Source organism: Mastigoproctus giganteus, chromosome 12 (assembly GCF_048544385.1).
Source record: "Mastigoproctus giganteus isolate SK-2022 chromosome 12, ASM4854438v1, whole genome shotgun sequence".
NCBI lineage: Eukaryota > Metazoa > Arthropoda > Arachnida > Uropygi > Thelyphonidae > Mastigoproctus > Mastigoproctus giganteus.
The window spans coordinates 116098340-116119620 of NC_143586.1; the positions used below are offsets into that span (position 1 = coordinate 116098340).

General features: G+C 43.2%; 1 protein-coding gene across 1 annotated transcript in view; it reads left to right on the forward strand.

Annotated features, from left to right (window-relative positions):
* LOC150077356 (xylosyl- and glucuronyltransferase LARGE1-like) overlaps positions 1 to 21281 on the forward strand; it is a 1505345-nt gene that overhangs the window by 723788 nt on the left and 760276 nt on the right. Inside the window, exon 8 of the mRNA XM_090385866.1 lies at positions 14331 to 14436. Within this exon, the coding sequence (XP_090241992.1) occupies positions 14331 to 14436 (106 nt within the window). The remainder of the gene's footprint in view (positions 1 to 14330; positions 14437 to 21281) is intronic.

Below are 21281 nucleotides of genomic sequence, written 5' to 3' on the forward strand. Positions count from 1 at the left end.
CCATCTTTCTAGCTTTGTTTGTGCCTCCTGGTTGGGAGGGGACTCCTCGCTTAGGTTCAGTGGGGTATACCGCTTGTCTATCTTCCTTATAGTGGAGCGCTGCTGTGTGTTTCTGGACGTAATCCTTCAGGTTTGCAATCGTTGTTTTCTGTTGCTCGACGAGATCTAGCAACAGAAAACAGATTCCTTCCTCCTTCTTTTTGAGCAATTGTCAATCTCTCCAAGGCTGACTTCTGGTAGCGTTGGCGGCTCTTGGTCATCATTGTTCTTGTCTTTCTCCTGATTTTTATATCCACGTTAATGATATCCTCCAGCTCGCTGTTAGTCTAATCTATGAACCCGAAGGAGTATGTTAGCCCTGGGACTGTATGGCTTTAACTGTGTTCCCTCCGTTCAGCTTTGTATAGCCTTTGATGTCATGTCACTAGCACATAAAGCTCATCAAATTTATTAACTATACTCCTTGAATTTGTGTACATGCAAGTATACCCGCACCTGTTTCTACTCTTAGTTACCCTAATACAGCCCATGTATTTACTTGTTCCACTATGATTCCCAGCAGTCTTGGAAATCCCCATTGCCTTGCTTTTCAGGCTGCTGCTCATTTCAATAGAAGCAGTGGAAGAATCACGTTCACTTCTGCCAGCGGCTACTGTTATTCTATTAGTCCGTTGCCCCCCCCCCCAAGCTAGCAGTTTTCCAACCTACATAACTCCGCCTCGATAGCATCAGCAAATGTACTTGCACCCTTTCTATTTAAGTGTATCCCATCCCTGTACAAGCAGTCTCTTCTGTTAACAAGCATAGACCAGGCTGAGAAAAATTCCACCCCTTGCGTCTTGCATAATCTCTTCAGGGAAGAATTGATCTCAATTCTTCCCTTGTCGATGGGCAAAATTGCAGACACTTTCAAATTCAATCCTAATTCACAGCTTTTTTTCAACAGTGATCTCTACTTGTTAAGTAATTCTGCCGGTCTCCTACTCCTAATATCATTAGTGCCAACGAGTAAAACAATATCACCCTTTGTGACCTTAAAAGATGATATCTGCTCTACAACGTCATCAACCTTTGCCCCTGGCAGACACTGTGGCGATAACTTTCGATTATGTAAATAACGTACCTTATTTGCATAATCGTAAGTTAATGCCACTTCTCAGCTCTAATGTACTGTATAAAAGCAAAGCAGTCTCTTCAGAATCATGCAGTAGATGTTTGCCTGCACTACTGCAGCAATGGCAACAGTGTTGCAGAAAAGTCGCTATTAGTGAAACTGTACTATCAGAACAGCAACAATGCAGCTGGGGCTATAGGAGAATTCCGGCGTCAGAAGCGCATAAGGCTATGCACTTATGACTGTTTGTGCTGTCCGAAAAATGATTGCGAAATTTTAAGCGCAGGACACCTTGGTGTTCAACCAGGTGGAGGTCGAAAACGAGTGGACTCCTCTCGTGTTGAAGATGTGGCTGTCGTGGATGTATCAAGTCAATCTCCATGTGGTAGGGTAAGTGTGCCAGCTGTTTCTCGTGAAGTGGACATGCCGTATTCTACTGTAAGGCTGTAATGCGTCAGGTGTTGCGGTACTATCCTTAAAAGATGCATATGCTAAAGCAATGTGATGCAGATATTCTTTTCACATACGCACTTCAGTTTCTGGCGCTTGGATATGGAACATCCTTTGGAATGGTGAAGCCCACTTCTGCTTAAATAGACAAGTGACTATGCACATCTGTCGCATTTGGGCAACAGAAAACCCTCGAGTTATCCAAGAGGTCCCGTTGCATTCTTCAGAAGTGACAGTGTGGTGTGGAGTTACGGCCACATTCATGATTGGGCCATATTTTATTTTTTTTAACAGGCAACACGGACTGAACCCCGCACATGTTCCGTCACTGGACAGCGATATTATGAAATGTTGGAAAATTTCGCAATACCAGAGCTAGAACAACCTGGGTGCCTCAGGATACCATATACATGCAAAATGGTGCGCCACCCCACTACATCCACCGTTGTGTCCAAAGATTGCTAAGGCAAAGTTTACAGACGAACGGGACATCGGCCGTTGTTTCCAGACCGTACCTCATCCCATGCGACTTCTGGTTTTGGGGTTTCTTGAAGAACCAGGTGTATCGGAAAGGATGTCAAACTCTGGCAGATCTGAAGGACAGCATTTAACATCCTGTGCTGGCTATTCCAGTTGACATGTTACGTTTTGCTGTAGAATATGCTGTTCTTCGAATGCAAACTGTTGTTAACCAAAATGGAGGACATATTGAAAAATTGTAGCGCTGTTCAATTGATTTGTATTGCCACAGCGCCATATAGTGACAAATTTTTTTCTCCACTAAATGGCGAGCGCATTCTTTATTGTAGCTGTTATCCAAATTTCTCTCCAGTACGAGATTTAGAACTCGCTCCACAGCCCTCTACATAGGGATATTATAATTTTAACAACCCTGCATATATATATATATGAGGTGGTATCCAAAAGTTTCTTAAATGTATTTATAAAATAAATTAGACTCACCCTGAGTCTTATTCATCACCGTAACCTTCGAAGTAGTCCCCTTGAGAACGTAAACAATGATCCCAGCTCTTCTCCCATGATTTCAATGCACCGTTAAAATCTTTTGTCATAGTGTTCACCACCGCCTGTAATTCGGTTTGAATATCCTCTACTCTGTCATATCTTCGAACCTTCATTTTCATTGTTGAGAAGTGGAAGAAGTTTCAGGTGGAATAAGTGTGGGTGGGGACCGATTGTTATTTTGTTGGATGCCAAAAACTGCACCACAGCAAAAGATGTTTGGGCCGGTGCGTTGTCATGATGAACGACCCAGTTCTTTGTGCACCACATCTCTGGACGTATCCTCCTGATTGTTTCCCTTAAACGTCTCAGGACGTCGCAGCATATAGAACTTTGGGTTGACGCTCTGGCCAGGAGGGACGAATTCCTTATGAACAATCCCATCAATGTCCAAAAAACAGATCAACATGGACTTGACATTTCTCCTCACTTGTCGTGCTTTCTTCGGGTCGGGGCAAAGATGGGCTCTTCCACCGAAATGATTTTTGCTTGGTTTCTGGGCCATGCCTGTATACCTAACTCTCATCACCAGTGATGACCATAGAAAAGAAGTTTTGATCACTCTTGGCCTGATTCACAAAGGATGCATGCAATGTTACTGCATGCATCCTTTGTGAATATATATATTGTCTCTGCTAACTTCCATGCGATGCTGCTTTTGGTCTTCACTCAGTAACCGTGTCGCGAACCTGGCCGCAATCCTTCTCGTGTTCAACTCGTCTGACAAAATCCGCTGACATGTGCCGTATGATAGTCCTAAAATGCCACAAATGTCATGGATGGTCTGCCTGCGGTCTTCACGGATCGCCGCCCGAACGTTTTGCGACATTTTCCTGGGTGGTGCTCGATGATGGATACCCACAGCGATCGTCGTCATCAATCAATATTCGACCATTTTTAAAACAGTTAAACCAGTAGTAGGTCTGCATCTGGCCTAAAGCATTGTCACCAAAAGCTTGTTTCAACTTCTTATGGGTTTCTGCTGCTGTATCGTTAAGAATGAAACAAAACTTGATGCAAGCATGTTTCTCTCTCACTTCAGCTATCGCAACAGTCGCAAACTACGCGAAACACACCACCAAAGAACTGCGTATAAATATTCAATGACTCTATACAGTCCAACGTCACGTGGCACACTCAACGTTACTGCTAACCCTGCTTGCAACGTTACTGCTATCGCTAGCATCGTACTCCTCTCCTCTTGTGCTGATCTCTTGGTCACTGGTTGGCACCGCTCCTGCCTCCACGTGGCGGGGCCGGTAACCTGGTAGAAGGAGCTCCCTCTTCCAGGGCTAAAAGGAGTAACGATAGATTGCAATGAATATCCATCACTGGAGCCCATAGGTGGAAAAGTTATTAATTCTGTCTCAGATCATGAGTCGAATCGTCCGAAGAGATTACGTACGGATAAACAAAATTCAGATATGCCCGCATTTCTTATAATGCACTCACGTCCACACAACCTGTGGGAAAACTATCGCCTTTTCTAATACAAAAATGTTTAGAGTCAGTTGTTGGAGCCCCTAAAATTGTGAAAAAAGCGTCTCCAGTCTGGAGACATTCTAATTTAAACATCAAAAACATCACATTCAGAAAAATTGTTAAAATTAACGACCTTTAACAATATTCCAGTGTCAGTTATGCTCCATAACACTCTGAACACCTCTAGAAGCGTTATCAGCGAACGGGACTTAATAACTCTCTGAACTTGTACAAGAGCTTAGCGAGCAAAAGGGTAACACATGCACGCAGAATAATGATTAAGAAAGATGGCAACCTACTACCAACCAGGTCCATAAGTTTACCGTTCAGTACTAAGTAAAGTGTAAAGTGTAAAGTGTGTTTAGGGTCAAACGGCACCAGGGGTTTCCCCATCTCCGCATTGCTTTCATTGTGGGTGAACCAGTTCGCTGGGAAATGCCAGAGATTTAAAAGTGTATGGATATTGTGTATGTGTAGTGTCATGTACCGTTGTTCATCTGGTTGTTTAGCCTCTGGACCCCTACTGTTTAGCCGCTGGACCCCAACGTTGAGGCCCAACGTTGCCCCACTTTCGCCCCGTGGAGGCAGACCAGGAAACACCAGTAGACTAAGATTTACTCTGGTAGGTTCTGCCGCTTAATTTCCTGAGATTTCGGCGGCTAGGACCTAAAAAAAAAAAAAAGAAAGAAATATATATATATATATATTTGGTAAATTCGATGAGGAATAACGCTAAATTTCTGAAAGGCCGAGTGTATGGGCGAATAACGTAATTTGGAGATGATTAAATCAATTCCGACGTGTAGGGCATTCGCTTGCGTATGTGCAGGTAGAGTGGGTGGGGAGACTGAAGTCTGGGGGGAAAAGACAGAAGTATGGAGTCGAGAGAGGAGGCAACCCCAAGTCACAGTGGGGCATGCCCATGCCCCACCAGAAAGGAAAGTGGGAATGGCGAGGAGGGGAGGAGACAGTAAGACCGTCTCCCCCCCCCCCCACCGGGAATAGGGATATTAAAGATGAAGGAGGCTAGGGTGCCCTCTTCAAGTCGCCAAATGGCGTTTGGCAGCTGTGCTGCGTTAAGTCTCTTTTCTTCAATGTCGAGTCGATTTCAGTCCAGTCGCTCATGGGGTAAGCCCCGTCCTTGTGTTTTTCACTAAATTGTCTCAAGGTTTTTCTCTGTAGTAACTCCATTGGATGGTATTTTATGGTCTTGTATAGTTTAACTTGTGATGGTCTTTCGTCAGACACGATTTATGGTAATTAGCAGTTTTCTCCTCTCGAAGAGGTCCTGGGCATATTGAGAAAGTACTCTGTATTCCTCTTCTGTGTCAATGAAGTGGGATATTGAGAAAGTACTCTGTATTCCTCTTCTGTGTCAATGAAGTGGGATTCCAGTCCTTTCGGAAGATAGTGTATCTTTGTGATCAGGATGCCTCTGAGATCTTCATATTCTGGGCAGTCATAGACCAAGTGATTCCAGTTCTCGACCTCCCCACACGTGCAGTTGGAGTCCTCAACAAGGCCGAACCCGAGAAGCTTCTCCTTAAAGGGGCCATGACCAGTAAGGAGTAACCGGAAAGTACCAGGCCCTTTGCTTGGGGTATATTTTGCTAAGATCGGGGAGGAATTTTCTTGTAATTTCTCCTTTTATTGTATCGATCCATCTTTGTTGCCACTCCCGAAGTAGGTAGGCCTGTAATCGAACTTTTTCTGTTTTAGTACTACTCGCTGGGTCAATTATGAAATCCTGGGAGGTGGCAGCAACCCCCCCTGGCATGCAGGAAGAGCAAGCCAGCTTTTACAGTCTCCAAATCGAGGGGAAGCGCTCCATCAAGCACCTGCAACGCCGGTGTGCTTACTGTTCTGCCTGCTCGTGTGGTTGTTAATAAAATAGTCCTTTGTATCATATCCAGAGTTCTCCTATTGACTGCAAGCATTGTTTTGCTGTACCACACTGCAGCAGCATAAGTTATCGCAGGGTGAAGGTTGCCTTATAATACAACATTAGTGTTGTTTTTTTTAATCCCCAGTCTTTTCTCGTAACCCTCGCCACCAGTGCCGAGTAACGTCTTATCTTCGTCCTTATATATTGCAGGTGAGGTTGAAAGGATAAGTTTTTGTCTAGGATAACTCCTAGATATTTCATTTGGTTGACAAGTTTAATGGTCACACCTTCTATTTTAATTTGGGGTGGGCGCCGTATTTGCAGGGTTCCTTTTAGCAGAATAGATGTGGTTTTTGTCGGTGAAATTTTTAACTGGTTTCTTGTTCCTGCAAGATAGATAGTCCTCCATTACCTTGTATAGGTTGATAGGGACTACAGCCACCCTTAGTCTGCCCAGGACGCTTGGCCACCATAGTGAGTCGAACGCCCCGGCAAAATCAATTGAAATGACTAGTAGGTATTTTTTTCTGCATTCCTGTGCCTTATGAAGCAGGTTTTCAAGTGCATCCACTGTGGAGGAACCCGGCTTAAATCCGAACTGATTCCTAGCCACCAGGTTTGTCCTCTCATAGTGGTTTTTGATTCGCTTGTGCAGCAGTCTCTCATACAGTTTGCTGACCACTGAGAGCAGTGCGAAAGGTCTATATGACTCTGGGCAGTCCGGTTTTTTGTTAGAATTTTTAAGTAACAACTTGATGTTTGCTGTTTTCCATGATGTGGGGAATTTGCCTGTTTCCAGGCACCTGTTATAGAAAGTAAGTAGTAAGTGCGGTGCAAATTCTGCAGTTTTCTTCAAGATCTCTGGTTCAATCATGTCCAGTCCTGGGCATTTGCAATTTCTGATCTTGGTGGCAGCCTCACTGAGCTCCTCCAGGGTGAAGGAGGGTTCGATTGCCGAGGTGTTATAGTTTGCGTTGTCCTTGCAAATTTCGTGTTGTTCTTGCATGGTTAATATTGCTGGTTCCTTAAAGATTTTATCTAGTATGTTGCCCATTGACTGCTCCCAGGTGGTCGTTAGGTTTTCCTCCGGTGTCCTGGTAGTACTAATGGCCTCGCCCCTGGGGAGCTTATTGGTTATCACCTTGTAGACTAAGCCCCAGGGGTCGGTGTTTCCAGAAGTAGACACTAGTAGCTCCCAGGAACGCTTTTTACTTTTTTTATGGTGTCTGTGTAACGGTTCCTAGCTTCTCTGTAATGTTGTCTCAGGACCTCCACCTCATCTTCGGGCCAGGTTCTGCGAGCTCTCTGGAAGACTTTTCTTGTTTTTTGCATTTGTCGTCGTAGTACTGCAATTTCTGGTGTCCACCAGGGTACTGTGCCAGGTTTTGGGTTTTTTCTTTTTATCGCTCGATCACTGATGTTCAGTAATAATTTTGTAGTTTCTCTCTGAAGGTCATCCGGGTCGCTCCGGGGGTTTATGTTTTCCAGATTGTGTCTAATTGCCATGGTGAGCAGCTCTCTATACAGTGTCCAGTCTGCATTTGCGACTGCATATCTCTTTTGTGGTTGGTTTGTTTGAGTTATTCTTGTTAGTTGTCTTTCACCTGAAAAGGTTATTGCCCGGTGGTCTGAGGTGGTCCATGCTTCCTCCACCCTCCAGTCAGTCACATGTGCGGCCATACTCCTGGTGGCTAGGGAGATATCAATTGTGGCCTCCCAGAGGGTGCTCGAAAATGTTGGCAGATGGTGGGGTCGATTTAGTACAGTTAGATAGGATCCTGCAAGGTAGTCTTCTAAGAGTTGTCCATTTCGAGTTCCTCGCCTGTCTGGGGTGAGGCTGTGCCATGCCGGGGAGCGACAGTTGACATCAGCTCCAATGATGACTCTTTGATTTGGTAGGGTATCCTGTAGGCATCGGAGGTAGTCGATTACAAAGTCTATATCTTGTACCGGTCCACGACATATAGAGATCCTAATGCTGTGCCAAGTTGTGCACAAGCAGCCCATGGAGTACACAGCTGTGTGACTTTAGTTGCGCTGATGTTGGCGTTTCTTACCAGAACGGCATCCCACGGGGTGTCTTCATCCGTGTGGATCACCTTGTAATTGTGTGGGTATCCTGCGACCCGCTTTAGATGTGTGTACGGTTCCTGGACTATAATGACATCCAAGTTTTCGTCTTCGGCTTTGGTCCGTATCTGGTCAGCCACTGCTTTGGCCCGTTGTGCTTTAATTTGGATTATTTTCAGCATATTTGTGTTATAATTCTTAATTTTCGTTCCCATAGTTGATCCTGCTTTGTTATAAGGTCTTGGTTCGTTGGTATGTAGGGCATTACGGGTCCCTAAGTGAGTGCTTGTGGTCTAATTTCATAGTCTTGCAGTTAACGCAGGTGGGTTCCTTATCTTTGTGGGGGCAAGCGTTAAAATCGTGGTCCTTTTCAGAGCAGCGGCCACATGTTGGGGTGGTTTGTGCTCACGTGTGTGTCGTGTGGCCAAACTTGCAGCAACGGTAGCATTTCGTTATGATTACTCGTTCGTGATAGCGGTAGCTTTACCATTCAATGAAAACCCTTGTTTGGTCTTTCAGGACCTTCCAGGCCTCCGGGGTAAGCTCAACTACCCAATTTTTATTTATTCCATTTCTCGCTTGTATGAAGTATTTGGGTATTACTGTTTCTTGTGGGTCCTTTCCCGGGATTTTGCTCTGTAAGTTCCTGTGGTACAGCTCAGATGCTAGTTGGTTAGGTGTGACATCCTTGTCTACGTCATAAATTATTATAGCCGGACCTTTCCTTTTTGGTGGCTCAGCTGTTAGGCCCAAGGCAGCAATCTTGGGGTTTTCAATTATCTCTTGCATCTCTCGCTTTGACTCGGTTTCGATCACGAGTCCTACGCTCCTCAGTTTGCGTATTCCTCTTATTCTTTTTTGCTGGAAATCGTCCTTCATAGTGCTTATTAATTTGTTTTTGATTTCGTCACTTGTACCAATTTCCTCTGTGTTTTTGGGTCTTAATATTACAAGGTTAGGCGTTGGTAGTAGAGTTTTTTCCTCTGGTTATTCCTTGGCTGGTATATTTATTACAGTAGGTGGGTCCTCAGCGCATTTGCGTAGGTAGGGACGCGCTGTTGCATTTGTGTGCCCCTACATTCCAGGTAGGCCTCTAATTTGGTCGCGTTTCTTTCTGCCTCACTGTTGACCTTGTGGAGGACTGCTAGTTTAGTCCAGATTCCCACAATCTCGCCTCTGAGGGCTGCCGCGATTCTGTTCGTTGACTCTTTAGTTTGTTTTCAAGCTCTACCCGAAGGGCCAGTACCTGGTCCAGCACAGTGCCTTCCGGCAGCCTGGGGTCAATGTTTGGGGATTCAGGCTGTTTGCTTGCGTCTTCGTTGTTTTCTGTTCGTACGTCCTCTTTATCTTGTTGTTCTTTAGGTTCGCCTTGAGATCTTGTCTCCCTTCCCAACTTCGGGGCGGCGTATTTCTTGTACTTTTTGGGCGTTGGCTGTGGCAGTTCAACGTTGCCGTCTCCACTTTGCTCTATTATTTGCAATTCGTCGCTTTGATCTTGTTTGTGATGTCCCCTTGTTAGTTTGTCTTCGTCCATAGTTTGTTCTGTGATTTTCTGATTTGAATTGCTCATTTTGTACCAGTTGGTGTCTGACTTCGGATCCTCAAGGCTGTTGCGGATTAACGAGTTCAGGACCTCTCCGTCAGGAAGAGCCTGTGAGCCTGTAGGGCAAATGATGCCGACCGTGAGTCCGTGGCGAAATTTGTTGCCTGGCAACTTTCAGTTCAAGTTTTTAACTTCACCGTTGCAATTTGGTCGAGGGGGGGGTACCCCGAGAGTGAAACTAGTCTTTGAGAGATCAGACTAATTTCTGTTGTGGTTTTCTATGACGGAGGTTATGATGGTGAACACAGTTTGTACACTAATGGTGTAGTTACGATGATTTGATCCGTCCATGAGTCTATGGCAGATGGGGGGGGGAGAGACACTAGAATCATTGTTCCTTGCATTTAAGTCCGCAATAACGTTTCAATTTTGGGGCAGAAGCCTGTTCAATGTTACTCTGATTGGGACACCTCCCCAGTCAAGTTGCGAATGTCCATCTGAAGGCACTATACTCTGTATAGTGCCTTCTGATGGACATTCGCAATTAGTGAAATGCGGCAGTCAAGGTCACAACTGAAGGAATAGTGTATAGTGTATAGTGTGTTCGTGTCTAACGGCACCAGGGGTTTCCCCCATCTCCGCGTTGCTTTCATTGTGGGTGTAACAGTTCACTGTAAAGGCCAGAGATTTAAAAGTGTATGGATATTGTATGAGTGTAGTGTTGTGTATCGTTGTTCTTCTGGCCATTTAGCCGCTAGACCCCTGCTGGGGCCCAACGTTGTCCACACTATGCCTCGTGGAGGCAGACCAGGTACACTAATATTGAAATATTTACTCTGGCAGGTCCTGCCACCTAATTTCCTGAGATTTCAGTGGCTAGGACCTTAAAAAAAAAAAAAAAAAATATATATATATATATATATATATATATATAATAGAATGAAATTTTCGCTCAGTGGGGGTTAAGAAAATTGTGTAGAAAGGCCAAATGAGTTCAGTGTGAACGCAATTAAATTTAGTCATTAAATTTTAAGTTATGTGGGGTATACACTTGCATATTAGGTAGAGGTGGGGGGAGATAGAAGGCTGGGGGAAAAGACAGAAATATGGGGACGATAGAGAAGGCGACCCCAGATAATCGGCGGGGTAGGCCCATGCCCCACCAGGCGAAGAGGGGAGTGGCAAGGAGGTGAGGGGACGGAAGATACCGTCCCCTCCCCCTGCCGGGGGAGAGAGGAAAAGATAGGACCATGCAAGGGAGCATGGTTTGAGAGCCAAGATGGCGAGCAGCAAGCTGCAGTTGGTCTTCAGTGGCATTGATGTTCCCATTTGGGATATCACTCATGGGACAAGGTCCCGTCCAGTTTAGTCAAGTCAGTTCTTGTCCTTTATTAAGTAGGTTCAGTTGTTATTCCTGATTGTCATGTATAGGGTTCAGTTCTGCTCCATTGCAGCGAGCACTCGTCTTCTTGCGAAGAGCTCTTGGGCGTAGCAGGAGAAAGCCAGGTACTCTTGTTTTGTTTCCAGTATGTTGTGTTCCCGTCCTCTAGGACAATATAGGATCTTTGTTATTAAGATGTTGCGGAGGTCGTCATAAAGCTGGCAATCATACATTAAATGTTGCCAGCTCTCTAGACCACCACAAACACAGGTAGGGTCCTCTTCAATTCCCAAAAGGCAAAGTTTGGCATTGATGGCGCCATGTCCAGTGAGAAGGTATGCTGCATGGAGTCCAGGTGAGAACCACGTTGGGAACTTAGGGTAGACCCTGCCGACGTCAGGTATAAACTTTCTGGTTATCTCCCCTGTATGGGAGTTTGTCCATCTCTCTTGCCACACCTGCAGCAGGTGAGCGTAGAGCCTCTTCTTTTCAGCGGTGCGGTTATTTTCTGGGTCAGTTGTATGTCCGAGACAGGTCCTTTAGGTGCCCTTTGCAAGATGGTAAAGTAAACCTTTGCCCACAATCTCCAGATCAAGGGGGAGGACTCAGGTCAAGACCTGTAAAGCGTGGGTGCTCACCGTGCTGCAGGCACGAGAAGTAAATAGTAGAATCGACCTTTGGGTTGAGTTGATGATACGTCGGTTGACTGCGGTAGTAGCTTTGTGATACCATACGCCAGAGGCATATGTGATGATAAGTATGAATATGGCTTTGTAGAAGATATGTAGCGTACGCCGGCCAAGGCCCCAGTCCCTTCGAGCCACCCTAGCAACGAGGGCAGCATATTTCCTAATCTTGGTTCGGATGTTTTGTAGGTGGTCTTTGAAGGATAGGTTGTGGTCAAGGATGACCCCTAGATACTTGAGTTGTTTGGAGAATTTTATTGTCCTCTGGTTTATCTTAATTCGAGGAGGCCGTCGTAGGTCCAAGTTCCCTTTCAGCAAGGCTGAGTTAGTTTTTTCTGGTGATATTCTCAGGTGATTCTGTTTTGCCCAGTTCTGCAGTAGCTCCAAGGCCAGATTTGCAGATTCTTCCAGTTTTACCCTTGAGTTCGCCGAGACGGAGAGAATGAGGTCATCGGCAAATGCTTGAGCATCCACTTCTCCGAGATCCGAGACGAGGAAGGTGTCCAAGACGATGTTCCATAGGAATGGTCCCAGGACCGAACACTGCGGGCAGCACCGGTGGATGCTTCTAGAGAGGGTCTGATAGGGCGCATTCACTACTATGAATCTGTTGGATAGGTAGTTCTGTAAGGTCTGATAGAGGTTACTGGGAAGATTTGCAGCTCTGAGTCTGGCCAGGACGCTCGGCCACCAAAGTGTGTCGAATGCCCCAGCGAAGTCCACAGAGATCACCAAGAAGTATTTTCTGTTGCAGTTCTCCACTTTCCCCAGGCGGTGCTGGTGGGCATCTATGGCAGAATGACCCTGTCGAAAGCCGAACTGGTTGGGCGTTGCTAGTCCTGCAGTATTGTAGTGATGTTGGAGACGAGCATGTAATAGGCGCTCGAAGAGCTTGCTGACCACGGAGAGCAAGGCTATAGGCCTGTAAGAGTCTGGGAGGATAGGCGACTTGGAAGGATTTTTTAGGATAAGTTTAACATTGGCAACCTTCCAAGATGTTGGAAAGGCTCCTGTCTGGAGGCATTTGTTGTAAAGATTTAGCATCAGGTCAGGGGCATGTTCTACTGTCTTTTTAACAACTGAAGGAATACAGTAACTTCCATCTTCTGTTAAGGCAGGTTACTTAAACTGCAAGATTCGGCCTTACATCCTGAATCCAATTCGCTGCTTCAAGCGCCAGAAGTACGGGCCTTCTCAGACGACGTGCCGAGGCGATGCTGTGTGTCCTATTTGTGGCTCCATGGGGACTGTAAAGCTTCCACTCCCACTTGCCAAAACTCTAAAGGAAGCCATCCTACATTTTCTAAAGCGTGTGATCTTTTGAAAACAGGAAAAAAAATCCAGAAGTGTAAAGTAGAGCATAAAGTCACATACCCTGAAGCAAGAAAGCAAATAATGCTAACCATGACTAGCCGATCATATGCATCAGTCACGAAAAACAGCCGCTCAGCTGCAACTCAAACAGATGCCTGCATAGAACCTAATATTTCCTTTGCCACCTGGGACAAAACTGTATTAACATGCAATAAGAAAGCTGCAGTCAATGAAAGCAGCAACATGCCAATCAGTATCCCAACTGATACTATATCAACCTTACCAGAAACAACAAAATCAACTACTGTTGAAAATCAGAAAAAAGTGAAACCACGAAATATCAACCTGGAAATGAAGGTTCAATCAGAAAATGACGACACAGTACTAGAGTCATTTACAGACCTGTTAGTTTAACTTCTGTACCAGGGAAATTCATGGAGGCACTGGTTGAAGAAGAATTGCAGGATTATCTAGACAAGACTTCAGTTATAGCTCAGACACAGGATGGGTTTGTTAAGGCAAGGTCTTGTCTGACCAATTTGATTGGATACTATGATACAAAGGAACTGGATGCAAAGAATAATTTTGATGTCATATATTTGGATCTTAGGAAGGCTTTTGATACTGTTGCACATGGAAGACTGCTTTACAAATTGGAGCAGTGTGGCATTGGAAGAAAATTGCTCCTATGGATAAAGGGATGGGTGAGTGAAAAAGACAAAGAGTGGTAATCAATGGACGCTGCTCAACACTGAACCGTGGGAGTCCCCCAGGGTTCAGTGTTGAGCAGCGAGTACTGTATACAGTCTTGAGGCCTCATTTTAAGAAGGATGTAGAGATGTTGGAACGAGTACAGAGAAGGTTAACATGATTGGTGGATGGAACAAAGGGTTGCTCTTACGAAGAAATGTTTAAATTTTGCAAATTGGTGATCTAATTGAGGTGTATAAAGCCTTGAATGGTTTGAGCATGCTCAATGTTGATGGGATTCTATCTCTTTCTCAGAATAATCGCCTTAGAGGGCATAAATTCAAATTGAGGAAAGACAGTTGTAGAATAGATATGCGGAAGTTTGCCTTTAGCCAGCGGGTGGTTGATTGCTTGAACAAACTTCCATCTGTCGTTGCAGAATTTGATAGTTTAAACAGATTCAAGGTAGAACTAGACAAACATTTGGAGTGGGTGGTAGAGTGAAATGAGAAGGGGTGTGTGTGTGTGTGTGTGATTTTTTTTTTTTTTTTTTTTTGGCTGATGCTATATAAGCTTGCTTTCTTGCATCATGTACCCTTGCTAATGCTAATGCTAATTGTTTTGCTTTGTAGACAGCAGCTTTTAAAATGTAGTTATTGGGTTTAATGATAAATATATTTTTTCTTTTTTAGATATGGCAACCGATAATTTATTAGGTTTCACAAGGAGAGAGGCTAAACTAGCAGAAAGAGTTCGAGAGGTAGAAGAACAAAATCAGCTATTACGTCGGCAGCTCAGGTAAGAAATATTAAATGAAACAGTAACAATTACAATAAAGGTTTAATTATTTATAAACTTTATATTTCAGTATAACGAAAGCATAATTATATATTAATTAAAGCATAACAAGTAAAATGAGAAGTCGAAAAGTTCTTTGCGCTGAATTCAGGCTTAAAAAATGTGATTTGGAATTTAGGATAACAATAATTTTGGCATTTAGATGAGGATTATGTAAAAGGATGCTGTCTCTTGCCCTGTTCCTTTGGTTGATCTCTCACACTAGCAACACTTTTATGGATTTATTGGATGATTGTTTTATACAGCAACTTGTTAGAGAAAGCAGTACTCTTGATTTGATTATCAGCAGTGATTCTTCATACATTAAGAATCTACAAATAAAAGAACCACTAGGTGCTAGTGATCGTAGTATATTTATGTAGAATTTCCTTAAGTATGTAAATTCCATCAAGGATAAAGGGAAGGTCTTTTGTAAAGGTAACTAAGGTGGTTTCAAACAGCATTTAAATTCTGTACACTGGCACCAACTGAGAATGTTACAAACAGAACAATCTAATGGGAAGCATTAAAGGAAGTAATTGTAGAAACTTCTAGGCTTTTTATACCATTAAGAGATACCGTTAAAGACATTAAGGAAACTATAAATGGTTGCCGGATTAACTAATGAGAATCATTTCAAAGTAGAAAACTGCATGGAATTCATAAAAAGTATCAGGTTATGCACTGTGATAGATATAAACTAGTCTACAATCAAGTCACAAAGGTTGGCGGCCTCGAATCCAAGCAATTCTAGTGCATTTTTGAAAGAATTTTCACTAAAGAACATTTCGGCAAACAGATTTTTTTGTTAAAAACAACAATTTTCTTGATGCCGAGAAAGGAAAACAACATTTCTGTTTCTTTTTCTTGAAGTACTAGCTAACTAACTCAGCCATTTGGTCACTATGTAGCAATGCTGCTGCGTTGCCATGGTGGGGTCGGAAAAGCTTTGCAGAACAGTTAACCTGCCAAGGGACAAAAGGGGCAAAAATGGATCATAATGTGTATCTTCCTTTAGAGCCGACAAGCTCTTGGCCAGGCACAGAAACCAAACTTGATACGTCACAACCCAAGAGGTTTACAAACCAATGATACGTCACAACCCAAGAGCATTAGCATTAGTATTAGTAGAGGCATATGATTCAAAAAAGCAAGCTTGTGCAGCATCAGCCCAAAAAAAAAAAAAAAAACACGCTCCCATTTCACCCCTCCGTTCGTTCCAAGTACCTATCCAGCTCAGCCTTAAATTTATTTAGGCTATCAACTTCAACAACAAAGGATGAAAGTCTGTTCCACCAACCAACCACCCGCTGGCTAAAGGCAAACTTCAGCACATCTATCCTATATCTGTCTTTCCCCAATTTGAATTTATGCCCTCTCAACTGATTATTCTGAGCAAGAGGAAGAATTCCATCAGCACTGAGCATGCTCAAACCATTCAAGGCTTTATACACCTCAATCAGACATCAGATCACCTCGCAGGTTCCTAGTTTCCAGACACTGTAATTTTCAAAATTTAACCCTGGTTGCAGCAAGGAAGCTTGCTGCATTGGTTGCAACCAAACCTTGCTGCTTCCCATATGTAGTACTTAACATTTGTCAATGTTAAACTTCATTTGCCACCTCTCAGCCCATCTGCTCAACTTTTCTAGATCCTGTTGCAGCAGCGTACTATCATTAGTGTCCTTAACAACCCTGCCGACCTTCGTATCGCCTGCAAAGTTGGACATTAAGCTTGATATACCATCATGAATATCATTTATAAATACAGAAAACAACAATGAACCCAATACTGAACCCTGAGGGACTCCACTAATAACATTAGTCCACGATGAGCAGTGACCATTGATTACCACTCTCTGTCTTTTTCCACTCAACCATCCTTTATCTATAGCAGCAATATGCCTCCAATGGCACACTGCTCCAATTTGTGCAGCAGTCTTCCATGTGCAACAGTAACAAATGGCTTTCTAAGATCCAAATATATGATATCAAAGTTATTCCCTGCATGCTGTTCCTTTGTGACCACATCATAGTATCCAATCAAATTGGTCATGAAAGACTTCTGATTTTAAAAAAACATGCTGTGTCCGAGCTATAACTGAAGTCTCCTCTAGATGATCCTGCAGTGCTTCTTTAATTTTCCTGGAACAGTGCCTCCATTAATTTTCTTGGAACAGAATTTAAACTAACAGGTCTATAATTACTTGCGTTGCACTTTGATCCTGCTTTGTGAATTGGGATTACATTTGCACTTCTCCAGTCCATGGGTACCTCCCTCTGAGTCCAAAGAAGCTCTCATAATTATGGCAAAGGGTTTGCTTACTTCCTTTGCTGCCTTCTTTAATATAACTGATAGATCATGTCCACCCTGGGTGCCTTTTTTATGTTTATCTTCAACAATTTCTCCTCCACTTTCCACTCAATTGTTACAAAATCATCCAGCTCACTGCCAGAGTTTAACTCACCTCTGATGTTCCCCTCCCTGAATAACTCCTCATGGGTGAATGTAGGTGCAAATACTAATTTAGTTTGTTAGCCACCTGAGCAAGATCATCAATAGTTGAGCCATCAATATCCAGTGGACCAATCTGATTCATCCCTTTCCTTCTAGAGTTTATATAGGTAAAGAGCTAATTGCAGGTTTTCTTTGCATCCTTTGCCAAGGATTTCTCATAATCTGCCTTTGTCTGCCTAATCTCCTTTGTGACTTAGTTACAGACCAGCTTGTATCTATTATAGGCTTCCATGTCACCTATTAATTTATATGTATCCCATGAATTTTTCTTCTCTGCCACGTATGCTCTGTGGGGTAGTGCTAACATCAATGGAAGGGGACGAGTCATAGAGCATATACTCACTGACAATGACCTCTCCCTCCTAAATGTGGGAATAAACACCTTCTTCCACATGCCTACATTCTCTGTCTCTGCCATTGATTTTTCTATCTGCTTCCCTTCTCAGAAGTGGATTAAGGTCGGTTGAGGCCCTGGGCGCAGAAAAAAATATTCGGCCCCTTAAAAAAAGAGAGAGACAGAGAAAATAAAAATGCATGTGAACCATTTTTTTTAAAATAAATAAAAAAATATTATGTACTATTAATCTTTTATTTCCAGTAAAATTTGAATATAATATATGTATTATATTATATTCCCGTCTTTTTTTTAATTTGTCTTTTTTCAGCCCCTGATAGATGTCGTTTCATTTTTCTAGCTACCATTTGTAGCCTACCAATGAAAAGAAAAATATAAAATTTAATAGTCTGAATGATTAGAATACTAGAGAAGAGATTTTTCGTTATAGTGCAATAAATTAATGATTAATTAAAATTCAAAAATTATTCATAAACTACGAAAATCCAGGCGCTGTTGTAACAACAGGAATTAATTTTATCTTAATATAATTTCAACAATTACGATATACGCGTATTTGCGTATATCGTCAGTCTGCACAGCAGAACCTTTGTAAGTACAAAGTAGCAAATATGATTCTATTGCTCCGATGAGCGTTAGCGCAGCCGCGCGGGGCCTATGCAGCGTAGTATGTGTATAGTATGAGTAATGAAATAATGAAAATAAGCGAATATAAACATACTATCAGGTTTTACCGCCGATTATAAACTTGTACTTAATCAAAATTGGACATATGAAACAAAACTTGGTGTCATTAGAAAAAAGTGTAAAGTTGGGGTTTTGAGGGGGCCCTTCAGAAGTCGGGGCCCAGGGCGCGCGCCCGGTGCGCCCGCCGTTAAATCCGCCTCTGCCCCTTCTCTCCTTCCTTCACTTACTTGGGAAGTAGAAGAAAACCTATATTTAAGCGATCACTTCCCCGTGATAACCACCCTAACTAGTGATAGACCGTGTCTCCATTTAGTTTACCGCGGTGGAAGATGACTGGCTGACTGGAATGCCTTTAACATCTGGCAAATCTTGACATCGCTACAGTCAGTCAGTCAGGAGGCAATCAATGATGTAGTCATGTATGTCACAGAAACGATTGCCCAAGCAGCTGCAATTGCAGTCCCAAAAACATCCAGCCGGTTCCCACTTTTTCCCAAACTTTGTAATCAGGGATAGAATCCGGAAAATGAAGGGGAAATATCCACCATGCCCTTCAGACAATGGATGTCCAGTTGCAGATCGAACTGCAGTTGCAAATACTCTAAGGGAAAAGTTTTGCAAAAACCTCTGCAATAACATCATTCCCCCACAGTTTTTGGCCCTGAAAGAGAAATATCCATTAAAATTCTCTTCGAAAGGGCTAGTACCATATAACAAGCCCTTTACACACGGAGAGTTAAATTCAGCACTATTTCTCACGCGTGCCAGTGCTGTTGGGTCAGATGACATCCACCACAATCTAAGAATCACCTTTTAATTTTCTTTAATAAAATTTTTCTTAACAAACGATTTCCGGATTCCTGGCCGAAGGCAATCATTCTTGTTTCCCAAAAAAAAAAGGAAAATATCCTAGAAATCGTCCTATTGCTAGTAACTATCGTCCTCTTGCTCTGACAAGCTGTGTGTGCAAGGTCCTGGAAAGAATGGTTAATTCTCGCCTTATGTGGTATTTAGAAACAAATGGTCTGCTTTCCAGGACACAGTGCGGCCTTCCGAAGAAACAGATCCACTTTGGAGGATCACTTAATCCGACTTGAAACTTATATTCGTGACGGTTTTATTAAATCCGAGAATCTGGTAGCATGATATTGAAAAAGCATACGACACATCCTGGCGATTTGGCATATCAAAAGACCTCTATAACTTTGGTCTTACGGGTAACCTACCTCTTTTTATTAAAAACTTTTTTTCTAATCGCCACTTTCAAGTCCGTTTAGGATCCACACACTTTCGAGTATTTTGTCAAAAGGACGGAGTCCCACAAAGATCCGTGCTATGTGTCACGCTTTTCTCAATCAAAATAAACTCTATTTCCGAACAACTGCCACCCACGGTAAACAATGCCCTCTTTGTAACGAATGGGCCTAGTGTTCTGGGGTCCATGGTTATGAAAAATATATACAATGATAACCCAGTTTAATATAATACAATAAAATATACAATAGCAGAAGCTTTCAAGACTAACGAGTCTCTTTTTCAACTGATAATTTGATTTAAATACAAGAGATAAGTGTAATGAGCTGAGAGTGAGGCACGTTATTCATTTCCTATTGTGGTTGCACGGACGTGCGCTGTTTTACTACAGCGTTTATCCAGCGTTCAAATGGTTTTCTCTAGGATGGGGTGAAGACGTGTGCCTTTGCAGCTGTTCATGGCCTTTGGATTGTTTAATATATTATGTGACTCTAGCCATAGGCGGTGGCGAAAGTGTCGTGAGTAGTCTACTATTTCGAAGTCACGTTTGGGATTAAAATCGTGGTTGGTGGCCCAAAAATGTTCCGCGATTGCGGACTGATCAGTTCTGGCAAGCCGGATTGCTCTGTCATGCTCCGTAAGGCGATTTTGAAGACGTCTTGATGTCTCTCCCATGTAGCAGCTGTCTGGTCTGCTCGGGTAGCACAGTGGTATCGTCACCGTCCTCCCCACACTGGGTGGAAAAGGCCTGGGTTCGAATCCCATCGATGACGCGAGGAACTTTATTGGGCTTTTATCACTCCGTGGCTGAGTTAGTTGGTCTCAGGCGTAGATAGCAAGGTTTTTCTCTCCAGTAACTGGGGTTTTTTCGTCCAGCAAAACAAGCAAATCAACCTTAGAACATACGCAATTTACAGACACAAATACGGGTTAATGTATTTAATTACGGGTAACCCTAAAATAATAATAATAATAATAATAATAATAACATTAAATGTAGCAGCTGTCACAGTCTCTACAGGTGATGCGATATATTACATTGCTGCGTAAGAGAGGTGTGACAGGGGTCTTCACACTGAGACAAGTGAACGTAGGTTTCTGCAGGGTAACTGTACGCATTTGATGTTGTAATTTCTGAGGATTTTTGAGATCCGTCCTGACACGCCTGGATAATAGGGAACGTAGGCGGACGGTATACCGTCTTGGTTTGGTGGTCTTGGGTGGGATGTGAGTTCTTGTGCCTGTAATAGGCACCTGTTTAGCACATGGGATGGATAACCACATTTGGTTATGTCCGCTCTCACACGGGAAATCTCGTTGCGTCTAATTTCATTAGTGCTGGAATGGCTCCAAGCCCTGGAGAATAGGGTGAGGGCAGTGCGAGCCAGGACTGGGTGCGTGGCCGGATCTGTAGTTAGCAAATTGTCTGCACCACATAGGTTTGCGGTATACCGAAGTCTCTAAACGTGGGCCTACGCGATGCACTAAGACATCCAGGAACGAGAGTGCGTCGTTGACCTCTAACTCTATAGTAAACTGGATGAAATTAGACAGGGAGATGAGGTATTCCAGTAATGCTGTTTCAGATCCACGTGGTATTGCAGTAAAAATATCGTCAACATATCTGCACCATGTTGTAATAGGTACAGGTGGGTTCAGGTGTATCTGCTCCTCCAAATCTTCCATGGCGATGTTGGCTACTACGTAACTAACATTCATTTTTTTTTCATTTATTTACACACTCAAATATTATGTACAATCTCAAGAAACATATACACTGTACAATAATTTATATACAATTTTATGTACATTTTCATTCTCATATATAATTATCCTAGCATATATATTTTTGTTCAGAATACTGTTGAGGAAACACTGTACAAAACACGTGATTGTGTTCTGGTAGGAAGGGTGGCCCCTAGGCATAGCCAATCTCCACCTAGTGGATCCGTATTGAATGTAGCACCTTTGCAAAGGAGCAGCCAAAACCTG